This window comes from Pocillopora verrucosa, chromosome 4 (genome assembly GCF_036669915.1).
Source record: "Pocillopora verrucosa isolate sample1 chromosome 4, ASM3666991v2, whole genome shotgun sequence".
In the NCBI taxonomy this organism is placed as follows: domain Eukaryota; kingdom Metazoa; phylum Cnidaria; class Anthozoa; order Scleractinia; family Pocilloporidae; genus Pocillopora; species Pocillopora verrucosa.
Genome location: NC_089315.1, coordinates 7476856 through 7500790, shown reverse-complemented (window position 1 = coordinate 7500790; position 23935 = coordinate 7476856). Strand labels below are relative to the sequence as shown.

General features: G+C 36.0%; 2 protein-coding genes and 2 non-coding genes across 4 annotated transcripts in view; 2 read left to right on the top strand and 2 right to left on the bottom strand.

The window, feature by feature from the left end:
* The window catches only part of LOC131786660 (GTPase-activating protein and VPS9 domain-containing protein 1), a 13853-nt gene extending 10531 nt beyond the window's left edge, over nucleotides 1-3322 (bottom strand). The window contains exons 1-4 of the mRNA XM_059103734.2: nucleotides 3099-3322; nucleotides 1714-2737; nucleotides 1142-1273; nucleotides 1-291 (exon numbers count right to left, since the gene is read on the bottom strand). The exon at nucleotides 1-291 is cut by the window's left edge and continues 144 nt beyond it. Coding sequence (XP_058959717.2) covers nucleotides 1-291; nucleotides 1142-1273; nucleotides 1714-2709 — 1419 coding nt within the window. The 5' untranslated portion in view covers nucleotides 2710-2737; nucleotides 3099-3322. The remainder of the gene's footprint in view (nucleotides 292-1141; nucleotides 1274-1713; nucleotides 2738-3098) is intronic.
* A 907-nt stretch (nucleotides 3323-4229) lies between these two features.
* LOC131786465 (kinesin-like protein unc-104) overlaps nucleotides 4230-23935 on the top strand; it is a 33427-nt gene continuing 13721 nt past the window's right edge. The window contains exons 1-30 of the mRNA XM_066164939.1: nucleotides 4230-4417; nucleotides 5039-5141; nucleotides 6956-7032; nucleotides 8367-8443; nucleotides 9128-9227; nucleotides 10076-10141; nucleotides 10428-10504; nucleotides 10915-11016; nucleotides 11297-11408; nucleotides 11552-11629; nucleotides 12454-12519; nucleotides 12669-12750; nucleotides 13456-13534; nucleotides 13877-13940; nucleotides 14665-14746; nucleotides 15155-15234; nucleotides 15817-15896; nucleotides 16230-16305; nucleotides 16556-16635; nucleotides 17053-17144; nucleotides 17503-17586; nucleotides 17707-17763; nucleotides 18474-18527; nucleotides 18997-19096; nucleotides 19178-19250; nucleotides 20106-20141; nucleotides 22108-22174; nucleotides 22842-22927; nucleotides 23184-23252; nucleotides 23694-23854. Of these exons, the coding sequence (XP_066021036.1) occupies nucleotides 5042-5141; nucleotides 6956-7032; nucleotides 8367-8443; nucleotides 9128-9227; nucleotides 10076-10141; nucleotides 10428-10504; nucleotides 10915-11016; nucleotides 11297-11408; nucleotides 11552-11629; nucleotides 12454-12519; nucleotides 12669-12750; nucleotides 13456-13534; nucleotides 13877-13940; nucleotides 14665-14746; nucleotides 15155-15234; nucleotides 15817-15896; nucleotides 16230-16305; nucleotides 16556-16635; nucleotides 17053-17144; nucleotides 17503-17586; nucleotides 17707-17763; nucleotides 18474-18527; nucleotides 18997-19096; nucleotides 19178-19250; nucleotides 20106-20141; nucleotides 22108-22174; nucleotides 22842-22927; nucleotides 23184-23252; nucleotides 23694-23854 (2357 nt within the window). The 5' untranslated portion in view covers nucleotides 4230-4417; nucleotides 5039-5041. The remainder of the gene's footprint in view (nucleotides 4418-5038; nucleotides 5142-6955; nucleotides 7033-8366; nucleotides 8444-9127; nucleotides 9228-10075; nucleotides 10142-10427; nucleotides 10505-10914; nucleotides 11017-11296; nucleotides 11409-11551; nucleotides 11630-12453; nucleotides 12520-12668; nucleotides 12751-13455; nucleotides 13535-13876; nucleotides 13941-14664; nucleotides 14747-15154; nucleotides 15235-15816; nucleotides 15897-16229; nucleotides 16306-16555; nucleotides 16636-17052; nucleotides 17145-17502; nucleotides 17587-17706; nucleotides 17764-18473; nucleotides 18528-18996; nucleotides 19097-19177; nucleotides 19251-20105; nucleotides 20142-22107; nucleotides 22175-22841; nucleotides 22928-23183; nucleotides 23253-23693; nucleotides 23855-23935) is intronic.
* On the bottom strand, nucleotides 7904-7976 carry Trnat-agu (transfer RNA threonine (anticodon AGU)). The gene has a single exon. It is a non-coding gene; the product is annotated as a tRNA-Thr (tRNA).
* On the top strand, nucleotides 8163-8235 carry Trnat-ggu (transfer RNA threonine (anticodon GGU)). Its single transcript has one exon. It is a non-coding gene; the product is annotated as a tRNA-Thr (tRNA).

The following is a 23935-nucleotide window of genomic DNA, read 5'->3' as shown; positions in this document are numbered from 1 at the left end:
CGGGTTATACTGCTTTATTATCTTCCCTTCAAACTCAGCGGCTTGACCTTCTCCCAAGCTTTGCTTTCGAGCTTTATCTTCCCTCTTTCCTTTGATGGCTCGTTTCTTTTTTGGTGTCTTTGGACTCTCTATTGAATACTCTGGACCTGGGGGTGCTAACGGATCTGTAATGGGCTCCACAGGACTTATCTCTGGCTGGGGTGGCAGAGGATACAGTAACTCTTCTAGCTCCTTATGGTTAACAATATCTTTGTAGTCTTCACTGTGTTCAATCATTCTAAGAAAGCTTGTCTAAGATAAGGAACAAAAGAAATTTATGTACACAAGATGTTGCGACTTTTCTCTGCATTTATGGAATTAATTAAAAACTTTGAAATAAATCAGTTAGCATGTGCATGTAATTACAGACTTTGTTTCATTTTTATTGTTCGATTTCAGTAGCTCGCTCATTGGCTGATTCAAATTATTTGAATTTTAATGTTGTAATATCATTTGTCGCACGAACTGGACTTGTATTGTTCCTTTGGTATTGAGAGGGGTTCTCTAATCGATTTTTATGGATTTTGAGGGTTGTTGGGAAAACTGCTGGAACACAAGAACTGTCTTGAAAGGCAGCTTACTTCAATGTACAAAAACAACTACATAATGAGGAAAAGTGTAATTCATAAGAGCCTCCTGGCTTCAAAGTACTGTCAAACCTTCTCCTAATTTCTGGATATGAATCAACTATATGTAAAATGGCTTCCTCTGGATGAATCTAACAATCACTGATCAAAGAAATTATTCCTGTTAGTACCATAAGTACCATACTATAGATGATAGTATGGAGAATATACCTATAAATGTTTGGCTGTAAAGGGTTACAACTGGGTGGAAATAGGAACTGTGACTAATGGTCAAGTGTCTTGCTGAAGATCACAATACTGTTATGCAACCCAGATCAGAACCCTGTACAGTAACCACTAGACTACCATCTCTCTAGTTAGAAATAAAAAGTGCACAGACAAGGGATTTCTATAGCAGCCAGTCATTCATTTGCATCCTCCTCCTCTTTGAAAATACAATGACGAAAAACTCTCATCTTCGTGAAAACAAACATAACTTTCTCTTTTAGATCAGGCATCACATGCATGAAACTCACCAAGGCATGTAGCTCATTTTCTGTTATGAGAACTGAATTGCGACAAAGGCCAGAAAGGGACTTATGGTTTGGAAAATCTCGAATGTCTTTTTGGTTCTCTAATATGGCATCTAAAAATGAAGTCACACAGACCTGAAAAGAAATGAATACTAGCTTAAAATCTCAGCAAAAACATTGAAAGCAAGTAGGACCTTCATATACCCAAAACAGAAAATTTTTTATGAATATTGTAGAGAAGTAATTGTTTTAGCTTATGCAAACACTGGAAATCTGCCTAAAGAATGATTACACCCATATGATGTATAAATGGGTGAGCCAGCTTTCAAATGGTATGTGAAAGAAACCGCCATTTCTCTCTCATCAGACAGTCTTCTATGACAATCAGACATGTATGCTAATTTCAGGGTAACAGGAAAAGGAGTGTAATACCAAGGAAATTTCATCTTGCTTCATGTGATAAACTCCAGTTGTTCAGGAAGAAAGATAAGTGTGATTTTTCTGAGAAATAATCTGTCTTAGGATGTAAAGGAAATTCCCTCTCAGATAGAGTAGTCTATGCAAAACATACTTACTGGATCTATCCTTGAAAACATGTCCAAATTTCTTGCATTCTCATCTTCAGAGGAATAGAGAGAGTGCAAGCACTGCAAACAGGAAGCTATATTTTGCAAGTTCTGTGAGGCTACTTCACTAATTTGAACATCAGAAGTGATGCCAAACTGCTCAGGTCGTATTATCGCCGGACAAACAATGCAATCAAATAACAGATTTAAGACCATTGACCTCACTTCCTTATCATTCATACCGTGGGATGAAAGAATATTTGCAAACTGACACATTAACCATCGCAAGCTTTGAGGAAAACAATAGAGTTTCGCTTTAAGGTTTTCCACGAATTTAGTGCACTTGAGGGGTAAGCGCTTCTGTAAAAGTGAATCTTCCGAGAGAACTTGCATAATAGGTGCATGAAGGGCCGCTGTCAAATACAACTTTGCGGAGAACAAGCTTTCGATTAGAATCCCAAACAGCGACGTAAATGAATTCCTTTTATGCTGAAGGAATTTCTCAGGGCTCTCATCTCCTGTGATTTTCAACTCGATCAGGTGTTTCATTAGCATCAACACATAATTTTCATCTTGCGGAAGAAGGCAATTTCCATAAAGAGAGTTCAACAACAACCGAATCAGCTGAGAGGTGTCTAAATTAATTTTGTCCGCATAAGCCAAAGTGGATGCGACAAGCGAGGGATTCTCTCTCAGTCCCTTAAAAAATTCCCAGTATTTTGATTCTAAGTAGCCAAGATGTCTTGATGCATCCACAAAGCGGGCAGAATCCAGCCTGTTTACGACATGGCTGCATTCTTCAGGTGAAGCCCTCACTCGCTGAACCACCTTCCATTGTTGCCGAGTTATCCACGACAAATGGTAAAGTCTTTCGCAAGTTGATTGTATCTCTATGTTAAGACTTGATATTTCAGATTTCTCTTTGTTGACGAACAGTCTCTCTTGTTTCAAACGTTCTTGAAGATGCCACAAGCTGTTCCTTTCTATGCTCTCATCATCCGCCATGACTGCATCTTCGGCTTGTAACTGAAACCTAGCCAATCATAGAGGCTGTTATATGAGGTGAAACGAGAGCTTTCATTGGTTGATATTAAAGTTTCCCAGTATTTCCGCATGTGGTGGAAGAAATTTAAGTGGAATAGTAATCTTAAAAAATTTAAAAGTATTCTGATTGCCTTTCAATCCAATTTTGTTGCGACAAGGCAGGATTGGTAGTCTTGTCTTCAGGGAAGGGTGGGAGAAAAACATCCACATAATTGCTTAGAGACCAGTTTTATAATCTCAGACGAACACAATCAAATTCGTTACCGGCGGAAAGAGATAGAGAGAAGAAGAATCAAGTTAGCAGATTTCCTTCTCCGGTATGGAAGACATCACTTTTAGCACACCCTTACCTTAAGCTTGAGTTCAAAGACCTTGAACCTACCCTAGCTAGGTAAGATACTAACTGAACACAAGTGCATATAGGAAAAAAGGATTATATTATTCAGAGAGCGCTCGTCATTTTCTCCTCATCGGCAACGAGTTTCTTCTCTGAGCTAACTTACGTCCAAAAAAATAAATCAAAACAAGAGAGGAAAGAACAGATCCCCTCGAGACAATCCTGTTTTCTTTTCAATAATTGTAATGAGAGCACGGATTATTCGTGCTCCTGTGTTACTAGAATAAGATGGGTATTGTTTAATTGACCTCTGTTGTATTGTTTGGTGAAGAGCTTGCGCTTAATCTGGTGTGAAACGGAACGTTTCATATATATTTTCGCCGAAATTGATCAAATTTGGCGTGCAGCCGAGTTAAAAAAAAACATGGCTCTGTTCATTTCCGGTTGGTATGGATGAGTCAATTCCAATTTTTTTAAATCGGTGGATACAGAACACAATAAAGCCTTTTCCTGCGATGTCGATACTGTGACGTCATTTAGTTAAATGATATGTCAGGTGATGTACTCGACCAGATAGAAGGATATCTTGCACGCTATTTAAATGTTGATTGCTACTCAGCATTCTAAAATTTCATAACTAGTTCAAACAAAAAAATGAACCAGACATCATTTATCGTCACTAAAAATCATAGAAAGCTCCATTCTCAGTTATTATATCTCATTTCCCGTCATTCGTAAACATAAACATCTTTCAAGGCTTTCTTAGAAGAATTCTAAAAATTTATCATTCATTCGTCTTTCGAAAGCATAAAAGTCTTTTAACGTGTTTTTAAAAAGAATTCTGGAGTTTATCTTTAAAAATCATAGAAGGCACCATTCTTCGTCATTGTATCTCTTTTCTCGTCTTTCGAAAACATAAACGTCTTTCAACGTTTTGTTAGAATAATTCTAAAAATAGATAGAACAGACAGAGAAACAATCGATGATGTATGAGAAAGATCAGGTTTAGGAACTCATTCAAATTTAAAGCAGTTAGAGGAGGTGGAGATGAATCGGCCACACCTTAAAGAAACATCCAGACAGTGTTACTTAGAAAACCAGGAAATAGTATCTTCAGGGCAAACGGAAAAGAAGACGCCCGAAAAAACACCCGGCGTCGAGATGAAGAACTGCGGCAACAGCTGGTCTACACTCGAAAGCCTAGCCCAGAACAGGATAAGGTCGAGGAGGGATATCGTCGATGGCCCAAGCTCCAGAAGGAGTTACGGGCAACCCTACTAACCGTAGTCACCATTCCCATTCATCTGATAAGAACATGACATTGGAGTAGTCGTAAGTTTACTAGAGATATCTGCATCAGACGTTTCTGCAATCTCAAAATTACTGGCTGTGTTCTGTTGAAAAAGATGCACTGGTTAATCGGTTTCTGCTTTTACTTTCCAAAATCCATAACTGTTACTTCATAGCTTTTTACACATTTGTATTTTAAATAATGCTTTACAATATGCAATAGGCTCTGAATTTATTTTCTTCCTCTTTCCCCCCTCCCCCCCATCATGGTTCGTCCTCGTCTCCCTCCCTCCCTTAAACAATAGAACAGCATGCATTCGGGAATGCATGAGCCCATCTTGTGGTCAGCGGACTTACCCCAATGCTAAACTCGTGATCAAAAATATTTCGTGACCTGTAAGCATCAGTGCTTAAATTTCCGCGGAATTCATCCTTAAGCGTTGGAAACAGTCCGTGGAATTATCACTTTTACCATTCTATTTTGCCATTGGGCTATGAGAATGCCTTACAGCTGATGTGTGGGGGAGAACTGCGCGTGTTTTATTTTACGAAGATGACGGCTTTAGACGGTCCTAGGGCAATGATGTAATGCAATGGAGTCAAAAGTTACCTAGACTTTTCTCCAAGATATTCAGAATGGTTTTCGGTTTTCATGCTGCTTAGGAAATGTCTTCTGTGAAAGTGGCTGTTCGAGTTCGGCCGTTTGCGAGCCGAGAAAACAATCGAAGCTGCAAATGTATAATTGGGATGCACGGACCTACCACAAGTGAGTTGTTGTCTGCACTTGTAATGATATGTTAATTTGGCTGAAAGTTTATGAGCCACTCGATATTTTGATTAGCGATTGAACAGCTGAAGGGAAATGTTTCAATTGTAATTTTATTTTTTCCTAATTTATTTTTATGGGAATGTGATTTCCCAATTTTCAAAATACCAATGGGTAAATATGAAATTTAGTTGACACGATGGACGTGTCGACTACTAAATTTCTTATTATTTTTGCGTTCACCTACGTTCAGCTAGTGCACTGTCTGAAGTCCATGAGTGTAATTTCTAGATTTCCAGAACAAAAGATTTTTTATTCACGTCAGGTATCGTATAGTCACGAAAAGCCTTAGCGGGATATTTTTAATCCAAATCTCTGAAAGATTTCTTTTGACGAAATTCTAGAAATAAATTAACAAAAAAAGTGAAATATGCTAATTTTTTGGTTTTGATAACTGAGCATCAGTCGATTTTTCATCCCGCATCAAAGAAGTTGAAAGTTTCCATAGGTAGATTAAAGGAAATTTTATTCTTTTTTTTTCCAGTGTTGTTTACATTCTGATATTAACAAGGATACAATATGATATTGGAAGATATGAAATTTCAAAACTCAGCGTTCAATATAAAATTTCCTACACTTCATTCTCTTGAGATGGGGATCAGTTAATAATGTATGATTTAGAATGTGGTTTGGTTCAAGTAAGATGATATTATAATGATTTGCTGAGATTTGCATATATATCCATACTTACTCAAACACAGCTGTAGGCATACAGATATTTTTAAAGAATCGTTATCTTGAGGAATGAATGGTTCAGCTACCCTAAGAATTAAAATAAAAATTATTTGCCCTGTCATAGGGTTTATTTCATTGAAATTACTTTCAAGTTGCTATTTTAGATTGTTTTTAAGTTGCTTCAAACCACAACATTAACTGAATGTGTGTCAGATTTACAAGTTCTGACTTAGTCTTGTTTATGTCTTGTATTGCTGTATCAGATTACTTTATAAGCCTTTGACTGATGTAGTGATCAATACTATTTTAGCCATACAAATTAACCCCCCAATTTATTTTTTTTTCAATGGAAGACAAAGGGCATTCTTTTAAAAACAATTGAGCTTCATTTTAACTTAGGGTTAGAATAAGTTTCTTATTAGCTTTTTTATCCCTGTAGAGAGTGTTCACTTTTATGTTTTACCAAGTGCAGATTTGCTGGCATTAAGATAAAACTGTTATGAATTGTAGATGCATATTATGAATTAAGTGTAGAGTATATGTTTCCTTAGAAGAGAGATCAAAACCTTGCAAATAAAATTTTTAATCCTGGAATAGGATTAACTCCTGTTCCTTTTGAACATGCAATCTTGCCCAGGAGTCAGGAGGTTCAGAAATTAAATTCTAGAAGTTTTAGAGTAAAATCTTTGATTATTTGGTCACAAAAATGGATATAGAAGGACACACCACCTGGGGCACAAGATTGGGGTTGAATGTCATATTGAGAGTATTTGAGTCTTGTGCTTGACGAAAAGAGATGCTAACCTTTGGAAGACTGAAATCTCTAGATTTTTCCTTTCAAATCATGTCCTTAACCCTCTTTAAATTTCAGGCAATGGTTTGATATATGATACAAGTGGACATTTTGCTGATTACTGGTATTTTTCCTCACCACCTGGGGGCCAGAAAAAATACTGTGCACCTTGTATAATATCTGGGTATATTTTAGAAGTGTTTAACTGTCAAATAGGGTGAAGCTATTTCTTGTGCCAAATTCTGTTGTCTTAGTCTTTGCCTTCACAACTCTGTTTTTTTTTCAGCTATCCTAAATCCTAGAAACTTGAGTGAAAAGCCCAAGAGTTTTAACTTTGATTACTCATACTGGTCTCATGATGAAGTAAGGTTTGATAATAATCTATCTGGTACATAAATCTTCCCATGTGGGTTTGCACCCTGGGCTGTACATTTAATCTTACAACTGTTTGAACTGTTCCTGTCACTGAATTCATGGTAGAAGTTGGGATACAAACAACTCTAACTTCATGTGCAGTGTTGAGTAGTGAAAATCACTTACAATTAATTCATCTAATGGCTTTTTACAAGATATATTAAAGTTCACATGGCAACCAGGTGGACAATCAGATATGGTTTGATGCTACTCTGGTTTACAGATTTAATGAATGTAACCAAAGAAGTTACAAAACTTTGGGTCTATGAATTGTAACTTCTTCAGTTACATTAATTAAATCTGTAAACCAGAGTAGCATCAAACCATGTCTGGCTTTTTACAAACTCAGCAAGATGACTTGTGAACCCATTTTAATTAAAAAGTACTAAATAAAACTTCCGATGAGATAATTGTCTCAGAGTTAAGGTGACAAGTTTCTATTAAAAGAAATTGTGGTGCTGCATCATGGGGGAGTATGAAAAGATGATTTGGTTTTCATCAACTGAATGTAGACTGGCCACCCTAAAGAGTTTCTAAGCTGGTGTTTTGAGCTTTAGCCCTTTGTCAGAGCAAATGACAAAGGGCTAATGCCAGAAACGTCAGCCTAGAAACTCTTAAGGGTGGCCAGTACATTATCAACTCAGTTGATGAAAACCAAATTATCTTGTCTCAGAGTTAATTGATTAACTCTTAGTACTTGTCGGTTAAGAATATATGAAAGTCATATATTTGAACTGCGGATAAAGACGTGAATGAAAGTGATCCTCACAGTAATGTGCACTACTTAGGCAGTAGTGAAAATAAGGCCTGAAAAAAATTCAGGCCTGTACAGGATTTGAACCCATGACCTCTGCGATACTGGTGCAGCGCTCTACCAACTGAGCTAACAAGCCAACTGGGAGCTGGTCATGATGTTGGTTCTAAATAAACCGGTGAAGTGATGAAATAAACGGTTAAGAATATATGAAAGTCATATATTTGTACTGCGGATAAAGACGTGAATGAAAGTGATCCTCACAGCAATGTGCACTACTTAGGCAGTAGCGAAAAAAAGGCCTGAAAAAAATCAGCTCTCAGTTGGCTTGTTAGCTCAGTTGGTAGAGCACTGCGCTAGTATCGCAGAGGTCATGGGTTCAAATCCCGTACAGGCCTGAATTTTTTTCAGGCCTTATTTTCACTACTGCCTAAGTAGTGCACGTTACTGCGAAGATCACTTTCATTCACTTCTTAGTACTTGTCGTAACATTTTTCATTAATTTTATTTCTTAATTTGGTTCTTGCAGAATGATGCCCACTTTGCATCCCAAAAGCAAGTGTATGCAGACATTGGTAAAGAGATGTTGGCACATGCATTTGAGGGGTAAATATACATGCTAGGGAAAGTGCAGGAGTCAAGATTTTCATTATTTAATTATCTAGAAATGTCAATACCAAATGAACTTGGTAATTGATCACTAACCTGTGATCGGAAAAAAGAGTAGATGCTAGCTTTTGACTCTTTTACTCCCATGAGTGACCAAGAAAGAATTTCTCTTTACAACAACAGTAGAATATCAAGCAGACAAGTGATGAGATTAAAGGAAAAAATCAATAAGGGAATTAATACATGTGGTTGATCTAATACCTGATTCTCCAAACTAACATCATAAGAATTGTATGACATACAGTGAGGGGAATTACTAAATAAATGGGATCCTGGGAGTGAAGGGATTTAATACCTTTTATTCTGTTTAAACAGTTGTTGCTCATAGGGAATCCTGTGTTGGCGCATTTGAAATTTAATTTATACAAGGTTGAAATGTTGTTTACCTGGGTTGATTTCTTATTTCCTATCTTTCTTGACTTAAATAATTGATAATTAGGGTGAGCCATGAGAGAAAAGAAATAACTGGTATTAAACTGTAACTACAACTTTCTCTGCTCTATCAGTCATGAATTCCATTGTTAATTTTCACGTTCAATGGACATCTCATGAAAATTCTTAATAAGCACAATGGTGAAGCCTAGATATGAATAAAAATGTAAATTGCTATTTTCCCTTCAGATACAACATCTGCATATTTGCATATGGCCAGACAGGCTCTGGAAAGTCTTATACAATGATGGGCAAACAAGAGGCAGACCAGAAAGGAATCATACCACAGGTGAGATATTAAGGAGCTACATGAAAGAAGCAGTTATCTAAATTGATAGATAATTGAAATACTTGTGTTGCTGTTCAACTAAATTTAGGAACAAATTGAAGTGATTTTCTTTTTTTTTTTATTTTTTGAAAATGTTATGAATTTCAGGAGGAGCTAACTTTTATCAGACAAGACTTTGTTAGTGACACATTGTTTTTAACCCTAATTACCAGTGAAGATGAAATTTAACTGTATTTGTTTTGAAAATTCTACCTTTCGGCTGCTAAATATTCCTTATAGGTTATATAGTTTACCTAGATTAATCCTTTCAAAATCAAAAGGGATCAAGATGTGATTTCTCTTTCTAGTGGCAATATAATATTTCACAGAAAGGTGATGAGAATAAAGAAAAATATAATTAAGGGAATACTATTTGATTCAACACAAAATTCTTAGAACTTTTGTTATAATTAAGAAATGTATAGCATGGAGAAGGGAGACTCACTAAGATCTTGGGAATGAAATTGTTTATGAGGAGCATTTGGTCTTACGTCAATGTGAAGGTGACATTCATTTGTTAATAAGTCTGTCTGTTGTGATCACTTGTTTGTTGGGTGAAGATTGTATGAAAGTGAAGAATATATCAAAAACCAATGTTCTAAATTCCAATTCGACCAATTCAACAGTGGGCAAGAATAGTCACCTCATGGAATGTCCACTGCTAAATCCCATTTATTAATTTATCTATCATTGTATTATTAAAATTGTGGAGAGAAAATAGTGGTTACCTTTTAAAAACTTCTGGAGTTTAAAGTTTCATTCAGATAAAAGTTACCTTGCCCCTTATATACTCCTTTATTTTTATTTAGCTTTGTGAAGAGTTGTTCCAAAAGATTGACAGTGAGAGCAGCGATGAGTTGATGTTATCTGCTGAGGTATGAGACTCTGATCTTAAAGCATAAAGGGAAAGACACATGACTCAATGCAAACCTTTCATCAACCTTACTTGCATGTACAGAGACCACTTGCAAGGTCCTCCAACCACTTTTCCAAAACATCCATTTAGACATGAACATTTTTTTGTTTTAAACTTTACTATTTCAGTCAAGGAGCCTTTGCAGTCTATCTTTTAGTTATATTTAAGTTGCCTAATAATGCAGTCTGAGTTATTGACAACTTGTAAAAGTCTTTTGTACAGTGCATGTTTTAATCTTTCATCAGGTCAGCTATCTTGAGATCTACTGTGAAAGAGTGAGAGATTTGCTGAGTCCAAAAGCTAAGAACAACTTAAGAGTGAGGTGAGGCTGACAAGGTCTCTAAGTTGTCCAAAATCTGACATTTGTTTTGTACAAGAAACTTAATAATGAAAAATCTGTCAAGGACAAAACATATAATGTTTGAACTTTTTTGCAGATGACCCTTTAGCCAACACTTGTCATGAGAACTCTACTCTTGAAATTTTTTTTGATTCCTGCATCACCAAAATATTGTTTGTCAAGGAAAGCATGCAATAAGTTTAAATGCCATGTTTTAAATTGTAATTCAACTCAAACCAGCCCACAGCCATATTTCAATTTACATTTAATTTTGGTTATTCTCTTGCTGGGTCACTTGAGGACCTGTGAGAGTGTCAGAGCTTCTTGCCACTTATTAAGCTCTTTTTACATTTAATTGTTATAAAAATTAATTGGAATGATCATTTCTTTAGGGAACATCCAATGTTGGGGCCATATGTAGAAGACTTGACTAAACTTGCTGTCACTTCATTTGAGGATATAAATGACCTTATTGATGAAGGCAACAAAGCTAGGTGAGTAAAATTTGGTTTCTCTTGAATTTTTTTGAGAAGGTCATAGTATAAAACAGTTATTCATTATACTATAGTCAACAAAAATATTTCAAATCAAAGATGTGGTGTATTTTTGATTGAAGATCTTTATCTGTGTTGTGTATTCAGCTTGATATTATTGGTAGCATTAAGGAGTCTTCCAAAGAGTTGTTGTGATTTGTGAGGTAATTTGAAGGTACATGACTGTACATCTACAACATTTGTGTAGTGTAAATTTGATGGCACTCTTCAATGTTTACAGGACAGTTGCTGCAACAAACATGAACGAAACCAGCAGTAGATCCCATGCAATCTTTAGCATTGTGTTTACACAGAGGAGGCATGACTCCTTAACAGACCTATCAACAGCTAAGGTTTGTAATGCTACCATGGTCACTAAATACCAAATTATTAAAAGTCATTATGCAATTCTCTTACTTGTGTGGACTCTTCCCTTTTTGACCTCAGTCTGTTTCTTGCTGTGTTTAAGCTTAAATATGTTGTTTCTTAATTGAAGGTCAGCAAACTGAGTTTGGTAGATCTTGCTGGGAGTGAGAGAGCAGATGCAACAGGGGCTAAAGGGGAGAGACTTAAGGTATGTGAATGTGTGCTGGTAGTACTACATTTATAATGGTAATAGGACTAAGTGGAGTCCAATTTGGTCTGTAATCATAAGTGACAGAGTGATTTCCAAATCAGACAACTGCAAAGTGGGAGTTTGATTTGTCTATCACAAGTATGATTACAGACAGAATTGGCTGTTACCAATTAATCATAATTTTTACAATTTCTGAAAAAAAAACTAATAAATTTAATGCAAACATCTTCTGTCATTTTGGAGATTTCCCTTTTTTTTCTGGATAAATTGTTGCTATCATGGTTATTCTGATTAATTCTGTGAATGGTAGATTTAGATGATTTGTGATTGGCTGCTTTAACTGTATGATTACAGGCATCCAATTGCAGCCAACTGTCAGATTACACTGTCCAATTATGACTGTACAGAATGATTAGTGGAAAATTGAGCAGCAAATGTACCAATCACATTGAGGAAATTGTAATGGTTATGAATAATCAATTAATACCATTTTGGACACCAAGTATTGTCAGTGATAAGGCAAAAAATGAATTTTGTTTCTCTAAAGAAAAACTTGTTCACAAAAACACCCTCATAAAGTTCAAAAGAATGTTTTAGTTGTCTGTGTGACTTTCAATTAACTCCTACTAGCCAAGATTTCTTCTCTTACACATATTCTTACTGGCGATTATCTGTTCCATTTACAAAGTAATACTCCTGGTGCATTTTAAAACAAATATCAGGGGGTAGGCAACAATAATCATTATGACTTCCATTATTGTAAAGTGTGTTTTACCCAGGACTATCTTCAAATTGAATTGGTGTCTGTTTGAATATTTCAGGAAGGTGCAAACATCAACAAATCATTGACAACTCTTGGAAAGGTGATATCTGCTCTTGCAGAACAGGTGAGTAATTATTGACAGTGGTGTTCAATCTTTGAAAGGGGAATAAATTTAAAGTTATCACACTTTTTTTGGGAAAGATTTCAATTTGTAAATCAAATGAAGGGCCAGTCCATAGTAACCTCCTTGTCACCACCCTTTTTGCTTTGCAGTCATCTCAGAAGAAGAAAAGGAAATCAGATTTTATTCCATTCAGAGATTCGGTTCTGACATGGCTCCTGAGAGAAAATCTAGGTACAGTCTGAATTATTTTTCTAATTGTGTTGAATGTGCATTTAAAATTATTTTATCAAGCAGTGAGACATGGCAAATAAAAGGGCAAAGTGTCTAAAGAAACTTGTATTGTTGTGTTGGTGGAGGAAATTGCAAAAAAAATTTGGTTATAAGTTGTGTTGATAATGTAAATTGGCCACCATGAAGAGTTTCTAGAGCTCATGACTCACTCATTAGCACTTTGTCAGAGTGAAGGAGACATGGTGGACAAGTTTACTGCACATTCTTTATCAAAGACACTAGAAAGCTGAAAGATAGATAGATGTGTTTTTACCACCTTGTGGGATAAAGAATTGATAACATTAGACTTAGTATAATTTTCTTGTTTAATACTTTCACTCTCAAGATCTCACCAGTAATGATTTTCTTTGTTGTCTTCAAAACAATTTTATGAATACAAGTTAGTGCTAAAAATTTAGTGTTGAATCAAACAGCATTCCATAGTTGATGTTTTTCTTTATTCTCATGAACCGTCAACTTGGTAAGTAATTTATATTGTAAGGAGGAAGTATTTCTTAGTAAATTCTGGTGTAAGAGATTTATGGTGACTCTTTAGTACCTGTTACTGCAAATTGCATATAATCCTGAGCCCACTAGTTTGTTTACCTTAAGGTTTAAAAATATGTAAACATTGTTGTAGTAAATCTTCCTTTTTTTTTAAAACAGGTGGAAACTCAAAGACAGCTATGATTGCTGCAATTAGCCCAGCAGACATCAATTTTGAGGAAACATTGAGTACCCTGAGGTACTTACACATGTTTACCGTATAGATGTAGAAGCACTGAACAAATGTGTCTGTTTCACAAAGTATTTGTCTCGAGGTCTGAAATAAACTTAAATTTTTTTGGGTGTGTGTCAGATAGCAACTGAACATTTTGTTTCAACCTCAAGGTTAAATGGCTAAGAAAAGATTTATTAGAACTCTAGGGAAAAACTCCCAAGATCACAGTAGTAATTCTCCTTACTGTCATCCATTCATTTCTTAAATGTTGGTTCTAAGAATTTAGTGTTTGGTCAAAAAAGTTTTAAGTTGAATTGCCCATGCTTTATTTTAATAGTTCACTGTGGTGCTTTGTTTTTTTGGTAGGTATGCTGATCGTGCGAAACAAATTTTATGCAAAGCTATAGTCAATGAAGATCCCAATGCCAAGGTAACTGAGAAAATTAGCCATGCTTTTAGACTTTTTTTAAGGAAGTTTGAAATTCCTATGTTAATGATGCTTTTTATTTAACAAATAATTGAATTTTGTGCATATATACAACTCAAAATATTGTCACTGACAAAATGCAACTTACAACTGAGGCAGAGCTTAGATAGCAGTACTGTTTTATAATTCCTCTAAAGCCTGTATCCCAAAGGCTTTCAAATTTTTTACTTTCTGTTGTGAAGTTGCACTACCAAAGGCACAAGAACATTATATTGTGGAAAGTGTGGCAATTTTCAGAGTCTTCTCATGATTTTAAAAATTATTTCAGATGAATATTTCACATGCATGTGAAATTTTCCATGTGGAAGGCATGTGAAAAGCCATGTTAAAACATGTAACAGTACAGCTTGGCAATGCGTAGTTCTAGAAAATACTTCATAAATTTAGATTTGTCTAGTTATTAATTAAACAGTCGATCTTGTTTAAGTAGTAATTTTTATTATTATTATCATTATTATTTATATTTAATTGTTTTGCACTGTGCACATTTTTACATTGGACTGGCCTGCAAATAAGCAAGCTAATCTAATAAAAAATTATTACTGACATGCAGTCAAATAGTACTTACTGGTACCTACTACTATTACTACTGTAGTGTGACTAAATCCTGTCATGAATATCACAAATATGAGAATTTGATAGAATGTGTTTTTACCCAATATATTAGATAATTCGTGAACTAAAGGAAGAAGTGTCAAAACTAAAGGAGCTTCTGGTCAATGAAGGCTACAATCCTGATGATTTGCAATGTAAGCTTAATATTTCTTACTAGAGATGTGTTTCTCAGATTTGTTTATCAGTTGAACATGTGTATTTTTTTCTTGCATTTTTGTTTTTTTAGTCTGGTACACAATGCTCTTTGTGTGCTTTTTTATGTAGAAAATGAAAGGGAAGTAGTAAGATGAATCATTGTTTCCTTTTGTTCTGTTTAAATCTTTCTTTTTGTCAGGGAGTCAGACTATTTTTTTTTCATTTTCCATAGTAATACCACCATCATTATTAATAATAACTCACGATTATATTCATATTATGTTGCCGTACTTTCTATTTTTTTTTAATTTTAATCGTGTTCATTTTCCATTACAGTCTTTTTTATTTCTAATTTTTTTTTTAATATTTGTAAAACTTTTTCTTATGATTTATTTCCAAATACACAGCTGTGTTAAGGCAAGGGTCTACACATTTACCAAGGAGATACAGTCAAGAATTCCATGATGGAACCCTAGAGAGACTCAAGGTTAGATTCTTCCTCTAACAGTTGCTGGACACATTGCTTTTTTAAAACCCTTCAAATTCCAAGATCTGATTGATCATTTTCCCTATCTTGCTGCTAAACATTTCCTTGTAAATCAGTAACAAGAATATGGTGTTAAACCAAAGTAACATCTTCTATCTTGTAAGTTTGAATTTTCTCATTACATGTTTGCTGGATACTGAATAGATATTGTTGGGAGAAATTACATGTTAATCACTTCTGGAAGCTAAGGGGTTAACTCCTATTGGTGACCAAAATAGAATTTCTCCTTACAATATCAATAAAATATCAAGCACACAGGTGATGAGAACAAAGAAAAATAATCAGTAAGGGGACTAATAGTTGATCCAATACCAAATTCTCCTAAACTATAAGAATTGTATGGCAGACAGTAAGGAGAATTAATAATGAGATCTTGGGAGTGAAAAGTTTAATTGAGACAATTAAAAAGGGGCAACAGAAGAAACAAACCATATTAATTTGCGCCCTCTATGATCAAGTTTGCAAATATTTTTTTTGCCAGTGTGATAATTTTCTTTTATTACTTTGTGTTAAACTTGTCAGGCATCTGAGAAACTGATAGCTGAACTAAATGAAACTTGGGAAGAGAAGCTTAGGAAAACAGAAGCCATTAAGCAAGAGAGGTGAGTTTGAAATTTTGAAATATACATACGGGTATTTGAAATTTAGATTTTTGTTTGACTCTTAGAAATGTCATGTTTGTAGGGGGGTGGGGGGAGGGGTCAAAATTGGTGGGTAATGTTTTCTACTGAGTGACTGACAAGTTCTTTCATTGGTATTAGCTAAACAATTCACTATCCATTGAAAAGTTGTTTTCAATGGATGTCAAATATTTAACTACCAATGACTGGATTATTATCTGAAGAACTTAGGCTAAGTATCTTTCTTGTTTTAGATTCTGTTGCATATTCATTGTAAATTGCTGATAAAGTAACTTTGTTTCAATTGGTCAACAGAGAGGCAATGTTAGCTGAAATGGGTGTGGCCATCCACACTGATGGCCATACAGTTGGACTGTTTCAGCCAAGAAGGGTGAGTAATTTAATTACTGTAACTGATTGTGCATGGTCAGTATACGTCAAATATTTAAAAGTAATTTCTTATCACTATAAAAATGAAGTCCTATTCAAATTATTTGCATCTCTATGAATTGTAGTATCTCAGGTTACACCATTTTTTAAAGTCAAAGTTGGTATTCCCTATAGCGTTTCGTAACAAACTAAATCAGCACTTGTGTATTGAAGTTAGAGCAATAGCCCTGTTGCTGTTTTTTTCTTTTCAGAGACCTCATCTTGTCAATTTGAATGAGGATCCTTTGATGTCCGAGTGCCTTCTGTACTACATTAAGGACGGAACTACAAGGTGATTAAACCACACATTTGAGCACACAAGTATTAACCTCGCTGATGATAAGTGATGCCTGTAGCTGTTTTTTTAGCGTATTATTAGTGCTAATAATAAGGCAAATGAATAGAGGGAGTGAAGAAGAAAGAAAGAGACTAAAGAAACTGTGGTGTTGCGTCGGTGGGAGAGTATAACAGGGTAATTTAGTATTATCAACTGAGTTGACAACGTAAATTGGCCACCTTAAAGAGTTTAAGAGCTGACGTTTCGAGCGTTAGCCCTTCGTCAGAGCAGACAATTCCTCCATTCGCTCTGACGAAGGGCTAACGCTCGAAATTTCAGCTTTTAAACTCTTTACGGTGGCTAATTTACGTTGTCAAAAGGGCCTGCTCGAGCGTCAATAATCTTGTTAATGCTGTTATTTTACTGCCTTAGAGTTGGCCAAGCCATGGCAAAGAGTCATCAAGATATTCAGCTTAGCGGGGAGAATATTCTTGATGAACATTGTGTCTTAGAACACACCCAAGGTGAGTGGACTCTGAAGACTTCATGTTGTTAAGGTCAATGCCTTTTCAAGCACACTAGCCAGGAATGATTATCGCTTCAATTTGTGAAAGTTTTCGCTATCTTCAGATCTTCTCGTTGTACGAAATTCTCAAGATTTCGTCGCAAGTTGAAAAAACTTTTGTATTAATGAACTAAATTGAAGTTCGATTACCTTTGAGATTAGAGGAAAGAGTTGATCCGTTTCGTAACAAAAACCATATTAGCTTTTGGTGTTCTGATGACGGTAGCATTGTTGACATCGTCAAGAGCAGTCAAAGAAAAAGGACGATGAAGATACTGCCATGATTAACATTTGTGCTCTTGCCCTGTTTATTGCAGGTGTGGTGAAGATAATTCCTTGCGAGAATAGCCGTACATTCGTCAATGGAAAACTGATAACAGAATCCACAGTGTTGAGATCAGGTAAATTTTGCAATGAAGAAAAAAACTTCCCTGTTTAATTGTTTTGTTGTAATTTTCGTTTGGATAGTATTCACTTTGTTTTCCTCATACTCAGTTGTTCTTTTCAATTGTGTTTTTCAGGGGCTCGTATTATTCTCGGAAATAATCATGTATTTAGATTTAATTTTCCCGATCAAGGTAGGATGTGATGAGTATTTTTTTAACTTTCTAAGCTGCAATTAGTGTTCGTTACAACCTATAGGGAGACTCGGCGGCTCAGTAGTTAGTACACTGGACTCCAGGTGGAGAAAGGTCTGGGTTCGAGACCTGGCCGGGTCATTGTGTTGTGTTCTTGAGTAAAACCGTTTACTTTCACAGCGCCTCTCTCCACTCAGGAGTATTCACCCTTTAAACCCTGAGAGTGACCAACATCTAATTTCTCCTTACGGTAATAGGGCTGAATCATTCATTAAGATCATGAGAATAAAGGAAATGATCGCCAACCAAAGAAACTTTGATTGATGATGAAATTAAGAGATCCTCGCAGCCAAGAACACTACTGAAACGAGTAGTTGATAATAGGACCTGAAAAAAAAATTCAGGCCCGTACGGGATTTGAACCCATGACCTCTGCGTGCACCGGTATTGCGATGCACTTGCATCCCAACCAGGCTGGATAAAATGATGTTAAAATAGTTGGAGATGTTTATTCTGATGACCAATCGAAAGGAAATAAGTTTGACTTTTTTGTTTATGCCTTTGTCTCGGACTGAAAACATTGCCTTCCAGATGTATTGTTCTTTGAGTATTTTATGATTTCGTTGTTGTATTGACTAGGTGTCTTGGCGTTGTTTGTATGTTTTCCAAGATTACTAAATTGCTTGTTTCCTCTCTTCACTGTCATTAAGCCCGTGAGGAGCGAATTCGTCAGTCTCGAGGGAATCTTCTCGAGGACATAAATGGTAGGTTACAGCTTTTGGTAACATTTAAGCGACTGCAAATAGAGTGACTCAGAACTTAGACTCCTTCGTTTCAATGCTTGTCACGCAAAATATCATTAGGGTGCCAATAAAAACTTATGAAGAATATAAGTAAAGACGCGAAAGACACTCTTGCGATTTGTTGTAGTTTTGCTCCCTGATAGGTTGAGACGATGGCGTGTATTTTTTTAGACCAATCACAGAGAGAAGTAGAGTAAAACCAATGAAATCCAGGATTACTCTAAACACTCAATGCAAAATTTCTCTGGAGAGCAGCCACTGAATTATTGAAAGATCCGGCTAGAACTCTTCGCCGTTTTACAAGTCCCTTCACCTTGATTCCCAGCGAAAACTGAAGACTTTAAGGAGATGAACCCATTAGTAGATTACATGTATTTAAAAATTATCTCAAAAATCTGCTCAATTAAGTTATTTTTTCACTAATGAACAGGAAAAAGTGAGGGTAAGGTAGAGGAACCCGTGGACTGGTCATTTGCAGTATTGGAACTGCTAAGAGAACAGGGTTGGGATGTAAAAGAGATGAATGAAAGGTATAGCTTTTATTTTATTTTAGCTTTTGAATAATCGCTATATGTTACTTGGAACTCAGTGTTTTTTTTTTCCTTAACAAGGGTGGTTGAGTTAGAGGAGCAAATCAAGAGAGAAAAAGATCAAGCGGATTTACTTTTAGAGCAGCAGAGACTGGTATGGCAATCGAATAATTTATGTTAATCGTAAATGCTGTGATTGACTGAACCACTTAAGCGATGTGCATCTCCCTGAGTGACTGATAAATTCTAGGACTTATTCACTGACTATTTATCTGTCTATCGGTCTGTCTGGTCGGGCGTTTTGAACTGTTTATATGGTTGTGTAAGACACGTGTTTCGAAAACTCACGTTTCTGAATAGTTTTTGTTTGTACAAGTCATTGATTTTCACTTGATTTACCGGTGAGATACAATTACTAAATGACAGATATATATACAATTTCTGACACGTCTAATTAAGTTTTTTACGTTTTCTTGCTACTATTACCTAATAAATGTAGTCGATTAGAAAGACAAGTGATTAAATTCGGACACCACCGTCTAAAATCGGACACTGGTGTCTAAAATCGGACTTTAGTGTCTAACATTGAACACTAGTGTCTGAAATCGGTCCCTAATGTATAAAATCGGACGCTAGTGTCTGAAATCGGACACAAGTGTCTAAAATCGGACGCTAGTGTGTAAATCGGACTCTAGCGTCTAAAATTGGACACTCGTGTGTCCAAAATCTGACACTATTGTCCAAAGTCAGACAATTATAAAGGTTTGAATAAAAGACCGGCTCCATAGTCAGCTAGCTGGTTCATTAATCGACGTATGGACTACCTGTCTGGTTAAAATTACCCGACAGGCCAACTAACTAATTTGAAGGACTTACTGAGGTGTTGAATTTGATGAATTGAGGGACGCACAAACACAACTTAAGCTATTGACCAGAATCAGCAATAATTTTTGGGTTAGACCAACATTGAAATTTCCAACTATATCTTTGTACTTTTTTCTTCACCTAGACCTATGAAACGCGACTGCAGGAACTTCAGCGGCAGGTAATCAAACTAACTCGTCCCTTTAAGTACAATAAACAATCATGATTTGACAAGTTTTTGTCCTTTGCTATCTTTCAACATCGAACAGACTGGTAATCCAATGTCTAAAATGCTTTTGGTTCTAAACAGACTTGAATTTTCTTTCTAAACTTAGGTATTCATAGTATAGTATGAGAAGGAAGGGTTGATAATTTAGGGAAAAGAAATGGCATAACTTCATGCAGTGGTCAACTTAAAACATTGATTTTTAAGTTAAGAATATATAAGGTCTGACTGATCGTCGTCGGAAGTGAAGTAGCCAATTTTTCCAGAGTCTCGATCTTAATTAAAACCACAACCTTATCACATTTTGTCTAAAATAGTAAACTACTAAATTTAATAATACTAACGATAAATGTAGTAAAGATAGATTAAGCATTGTTCCTAAGTATGATAAATTACTTTAAGACATTGTGGTGCCTGCCAGTCTCGTTCCTAGGCGCTCTCGTCCAGTCGCGAAAGAGCTCATCTTCGTGAAAGTGGGACCTGAGATCATCATTCAAGAGAACGAGAAGAGATCGCCTGGTTACTAGGCTGCAGGATACTTGTGTACTGCCCGGTGAAACAAATAGATATCTTTGCTCTGTATTTTCTTATTCTCCTTCTCTCTTTCTCTCTTTCATCTTTTAGAAGGTTTCTCTGCACGGTTCTTCACGTAAAAAGAAAAAACTCATGTGGATCTTTCCACAATCAAAAACAGCACAATTTCTCTTTTCTTCGAAGGATACTCGCCGTGTTCGTCACGGACGGGCATCAACTACTGAAGGCTTTGCCAAGGTACTAAATGCTTCGGTTGGAGGAAATCTGGTAATAAATCGACAAGATCTCTTTTCTTTTTACAGACTGCCGGACACAAGCTGGACTTTAAAAGTCTTAACTCTGAGTTTATTATATATATTACTGGACTCTACTGCTTGTTTCCATCTTCCTTACACTTCAGTCATTCTGTAGTTGTTAATAGGTAATTTTTTCTTCCACACATCTCTGTGAGTGCCAGGTCCCAAGTTGCCCAATCAGTACTTTGACTGCTTTCTATGATCGTTTTAATGTTATTATTCTTTCGTTTAATTGTTCTGACATAAACGCGAGAAAAGGCAGACGGGAGAGCAGCTAGAGCTATGTTGTTTTTTCATCTCGTCTGTCTTGCAGCACAATCACGCCCCTCTCGTTGCTTTAATCTAAACTTGCAAGCTTAAACTGAAAAGATACCCTTAGGAACTCGAGTAAATTTCGTTAAAAAAAAAAACGTCGAAAACTGTGGCCATGTTGCAGTTATAAAAGCAGATAGCTGTCGCGAACCAAGTTAAATTTTAGCAGGTACAAAGCGTGATGAGGTAATTTTGTAGGAATTTGTGTCGATATTGTAACAAGAAAGCAGATATTACCAATCTTGGGGTTTAAAGAGTTATGTTTTGTCACGGCACGTTTAGAAGGAAACGGCCGTTATAACCTGTGTTTTCTCAAAACACTTAATGTCCTCATCTACAATAAAAGACATGATATTTGAATATTGCCAAGTGTTGCGGACGTAACCACAAAAAATTAGTAAATTGAGTGAATAACTGTAAAAAAGTCGATGGTAAACGAGATTGTAAACGTAACATTTGTTTCCAGACTTATTTTTTACGTGCACACTGTAGTACCTGACTTCTCTCTGTTTATTTGTTGCGTGATGTAAACACAAAGTTATGTTGGTAGAGATCTCAAAGGCCATCTACTTGGGTTGTTGTTGGCTCAGTATCTCTGAGTAGTTTTGGAATAACTCCATATTCACTCTGAGACTTGTGAAGGATTTTCTAGTGTATGGGAACAAACCGCTGGTGAATTGATATGTTTTTTTCTTGCTTTATATATTTCTGAGTTCTTGAGTAGGAGACTTCTTTATAAATTTCTTAAGAGAAACCTTTGAGAATTTTTTGTCACACAGATGGATCAGTCGTCAGTACCATCCAGTGAATCAGTGGACAGTGACATAGATGTCGACAGTTTTGACAGTGAGAATCGTTTTCTTATACTTTCTCACTACCTTCCTTCAGTTTTTGTAACGCATGTGAACATGTTAGGGTTGAGGCCTGTGCCCCTCCTAGGACGAGGAAGATTGGCGAAATTGAGTGAAACAAGGACAAGAACACGTTCGTGTTGAAAACTTGAGACCAAAATGTCCCTTATATCAATTCTTAGATTGTCACCTAGATTGAAGAAGAAGAAGGAAAAAGTCCTGTGGGTGTCTGCGAGTTTCCTGCAGCAGAGTTAAAATATTTGCAAGTAGATTTGGGCAAAAAATTTTGTGATGTGGCTCACAACACTTTTCTGTTGTCAACACTCGAACTGTTTTTAGAACCACAAAAAATTTGCTGTACAGCCTACAAGTGTTTACTAGAATCCGACTATAAATATTGTATTTTTGTTTTTGTTTTTGTTCTTTTTTAGTTTTTCTTAGTCCACAAATTTATAGACTACAAGCGTTTGTTGTAATTGATTATAATATTGTAATGATTTTAGGCGTATACAGGGCCCCTCTGGACAATAGCCTTGTAGCTGAATGGGCCACCCTGTTTTAAATAAAGTTCACTTACTAAATGTGAGTAACATTAGAATCTGTTGCGATGGCAACCTCCTAAGAGAGCTAACGTAACTAACAAGAAATTTAATTTCTTACAGGCGAGAGCCCGCTGACCGAACGCGAACTCAACTTAGCGGAAGTGGTGATTGACAAGTGGAGATGTTACGTATGCACATCACTCAGGGTTGGTTTGAATATGTAATAGCTGCTTGCAATCTTTATTTACATGTAAATGGAATAAGAGAAGAAAATTATTCAAAGTTTAAGTTTAGGCCATTTTTTCTGACTGACAGAGAATAGAAAGTTAGGTTCTCTTTCCTTTTCTCTGGCATAAAATGCTTGAAAGATTTATAATAAAGAGGCTATTATTAATAATGAGACGCTATTCATTACTGCTGTATACCTTAATTTGAGCTTTGTAATCATTGTTTGAATTTCAGGATGCCTTGTTGAGTCATGCAGTACTGTTGAAAGAAGCAAACGCCATCAGCGTAGAGTTGAGGAAGAAGGTAAAACCTTGAATCATAACCCTTTGCATCCTAATATCGGTAAACATATTCTCCGTACTGTTCTCCATACATTTCCTAAGGTTCTGAAAAGGAGAATTTGTTTAACAATCAAGAGTTTCTTTATTTGGTAATCATTTCGTTTGTTCTCCTGACCTTAATGTGTAATTCAGGGGTGAAAGGGTGAAATAGCGACCTTATTCTGAGTTTTTATCATTGGTTTATCTTTTTCGCCATAGCCCTTAGCAAACGACAGTAGGATTTTTTTCTTTTTATTTTGTATTTTACGGCGATGTTTATTTTGAAAGGACTAAGATTTCCAGTCACTGGAACAGGGTTTTCCTCGGTCGTTGCACTCTATCTTAAATGGGAAAAACGTTTTCAAAGCTGATTTCAACTCCACAAGGTCCTCAGTGAAGACTTAAATTTTATCTATCATTTCAGGTGGAATTCCAATTCACATTATTAACAGACACACTATATACTCCCCTTCCATCGTTTCTTTTGAGTGATGTCAAGCACAAGGATAACCCCACCGTATTGGCTGTGGAGGTCAAAGACATGAAACATGGCGCCTCACACTTCTGGTCGCTTGGAAAGCTACGGTGAGGACTAGGTCAAAACACAATCAAAATAACACAAATAACGCAACTTATGCAGTTTTTTCTTGGACCAGTCCCTGGACA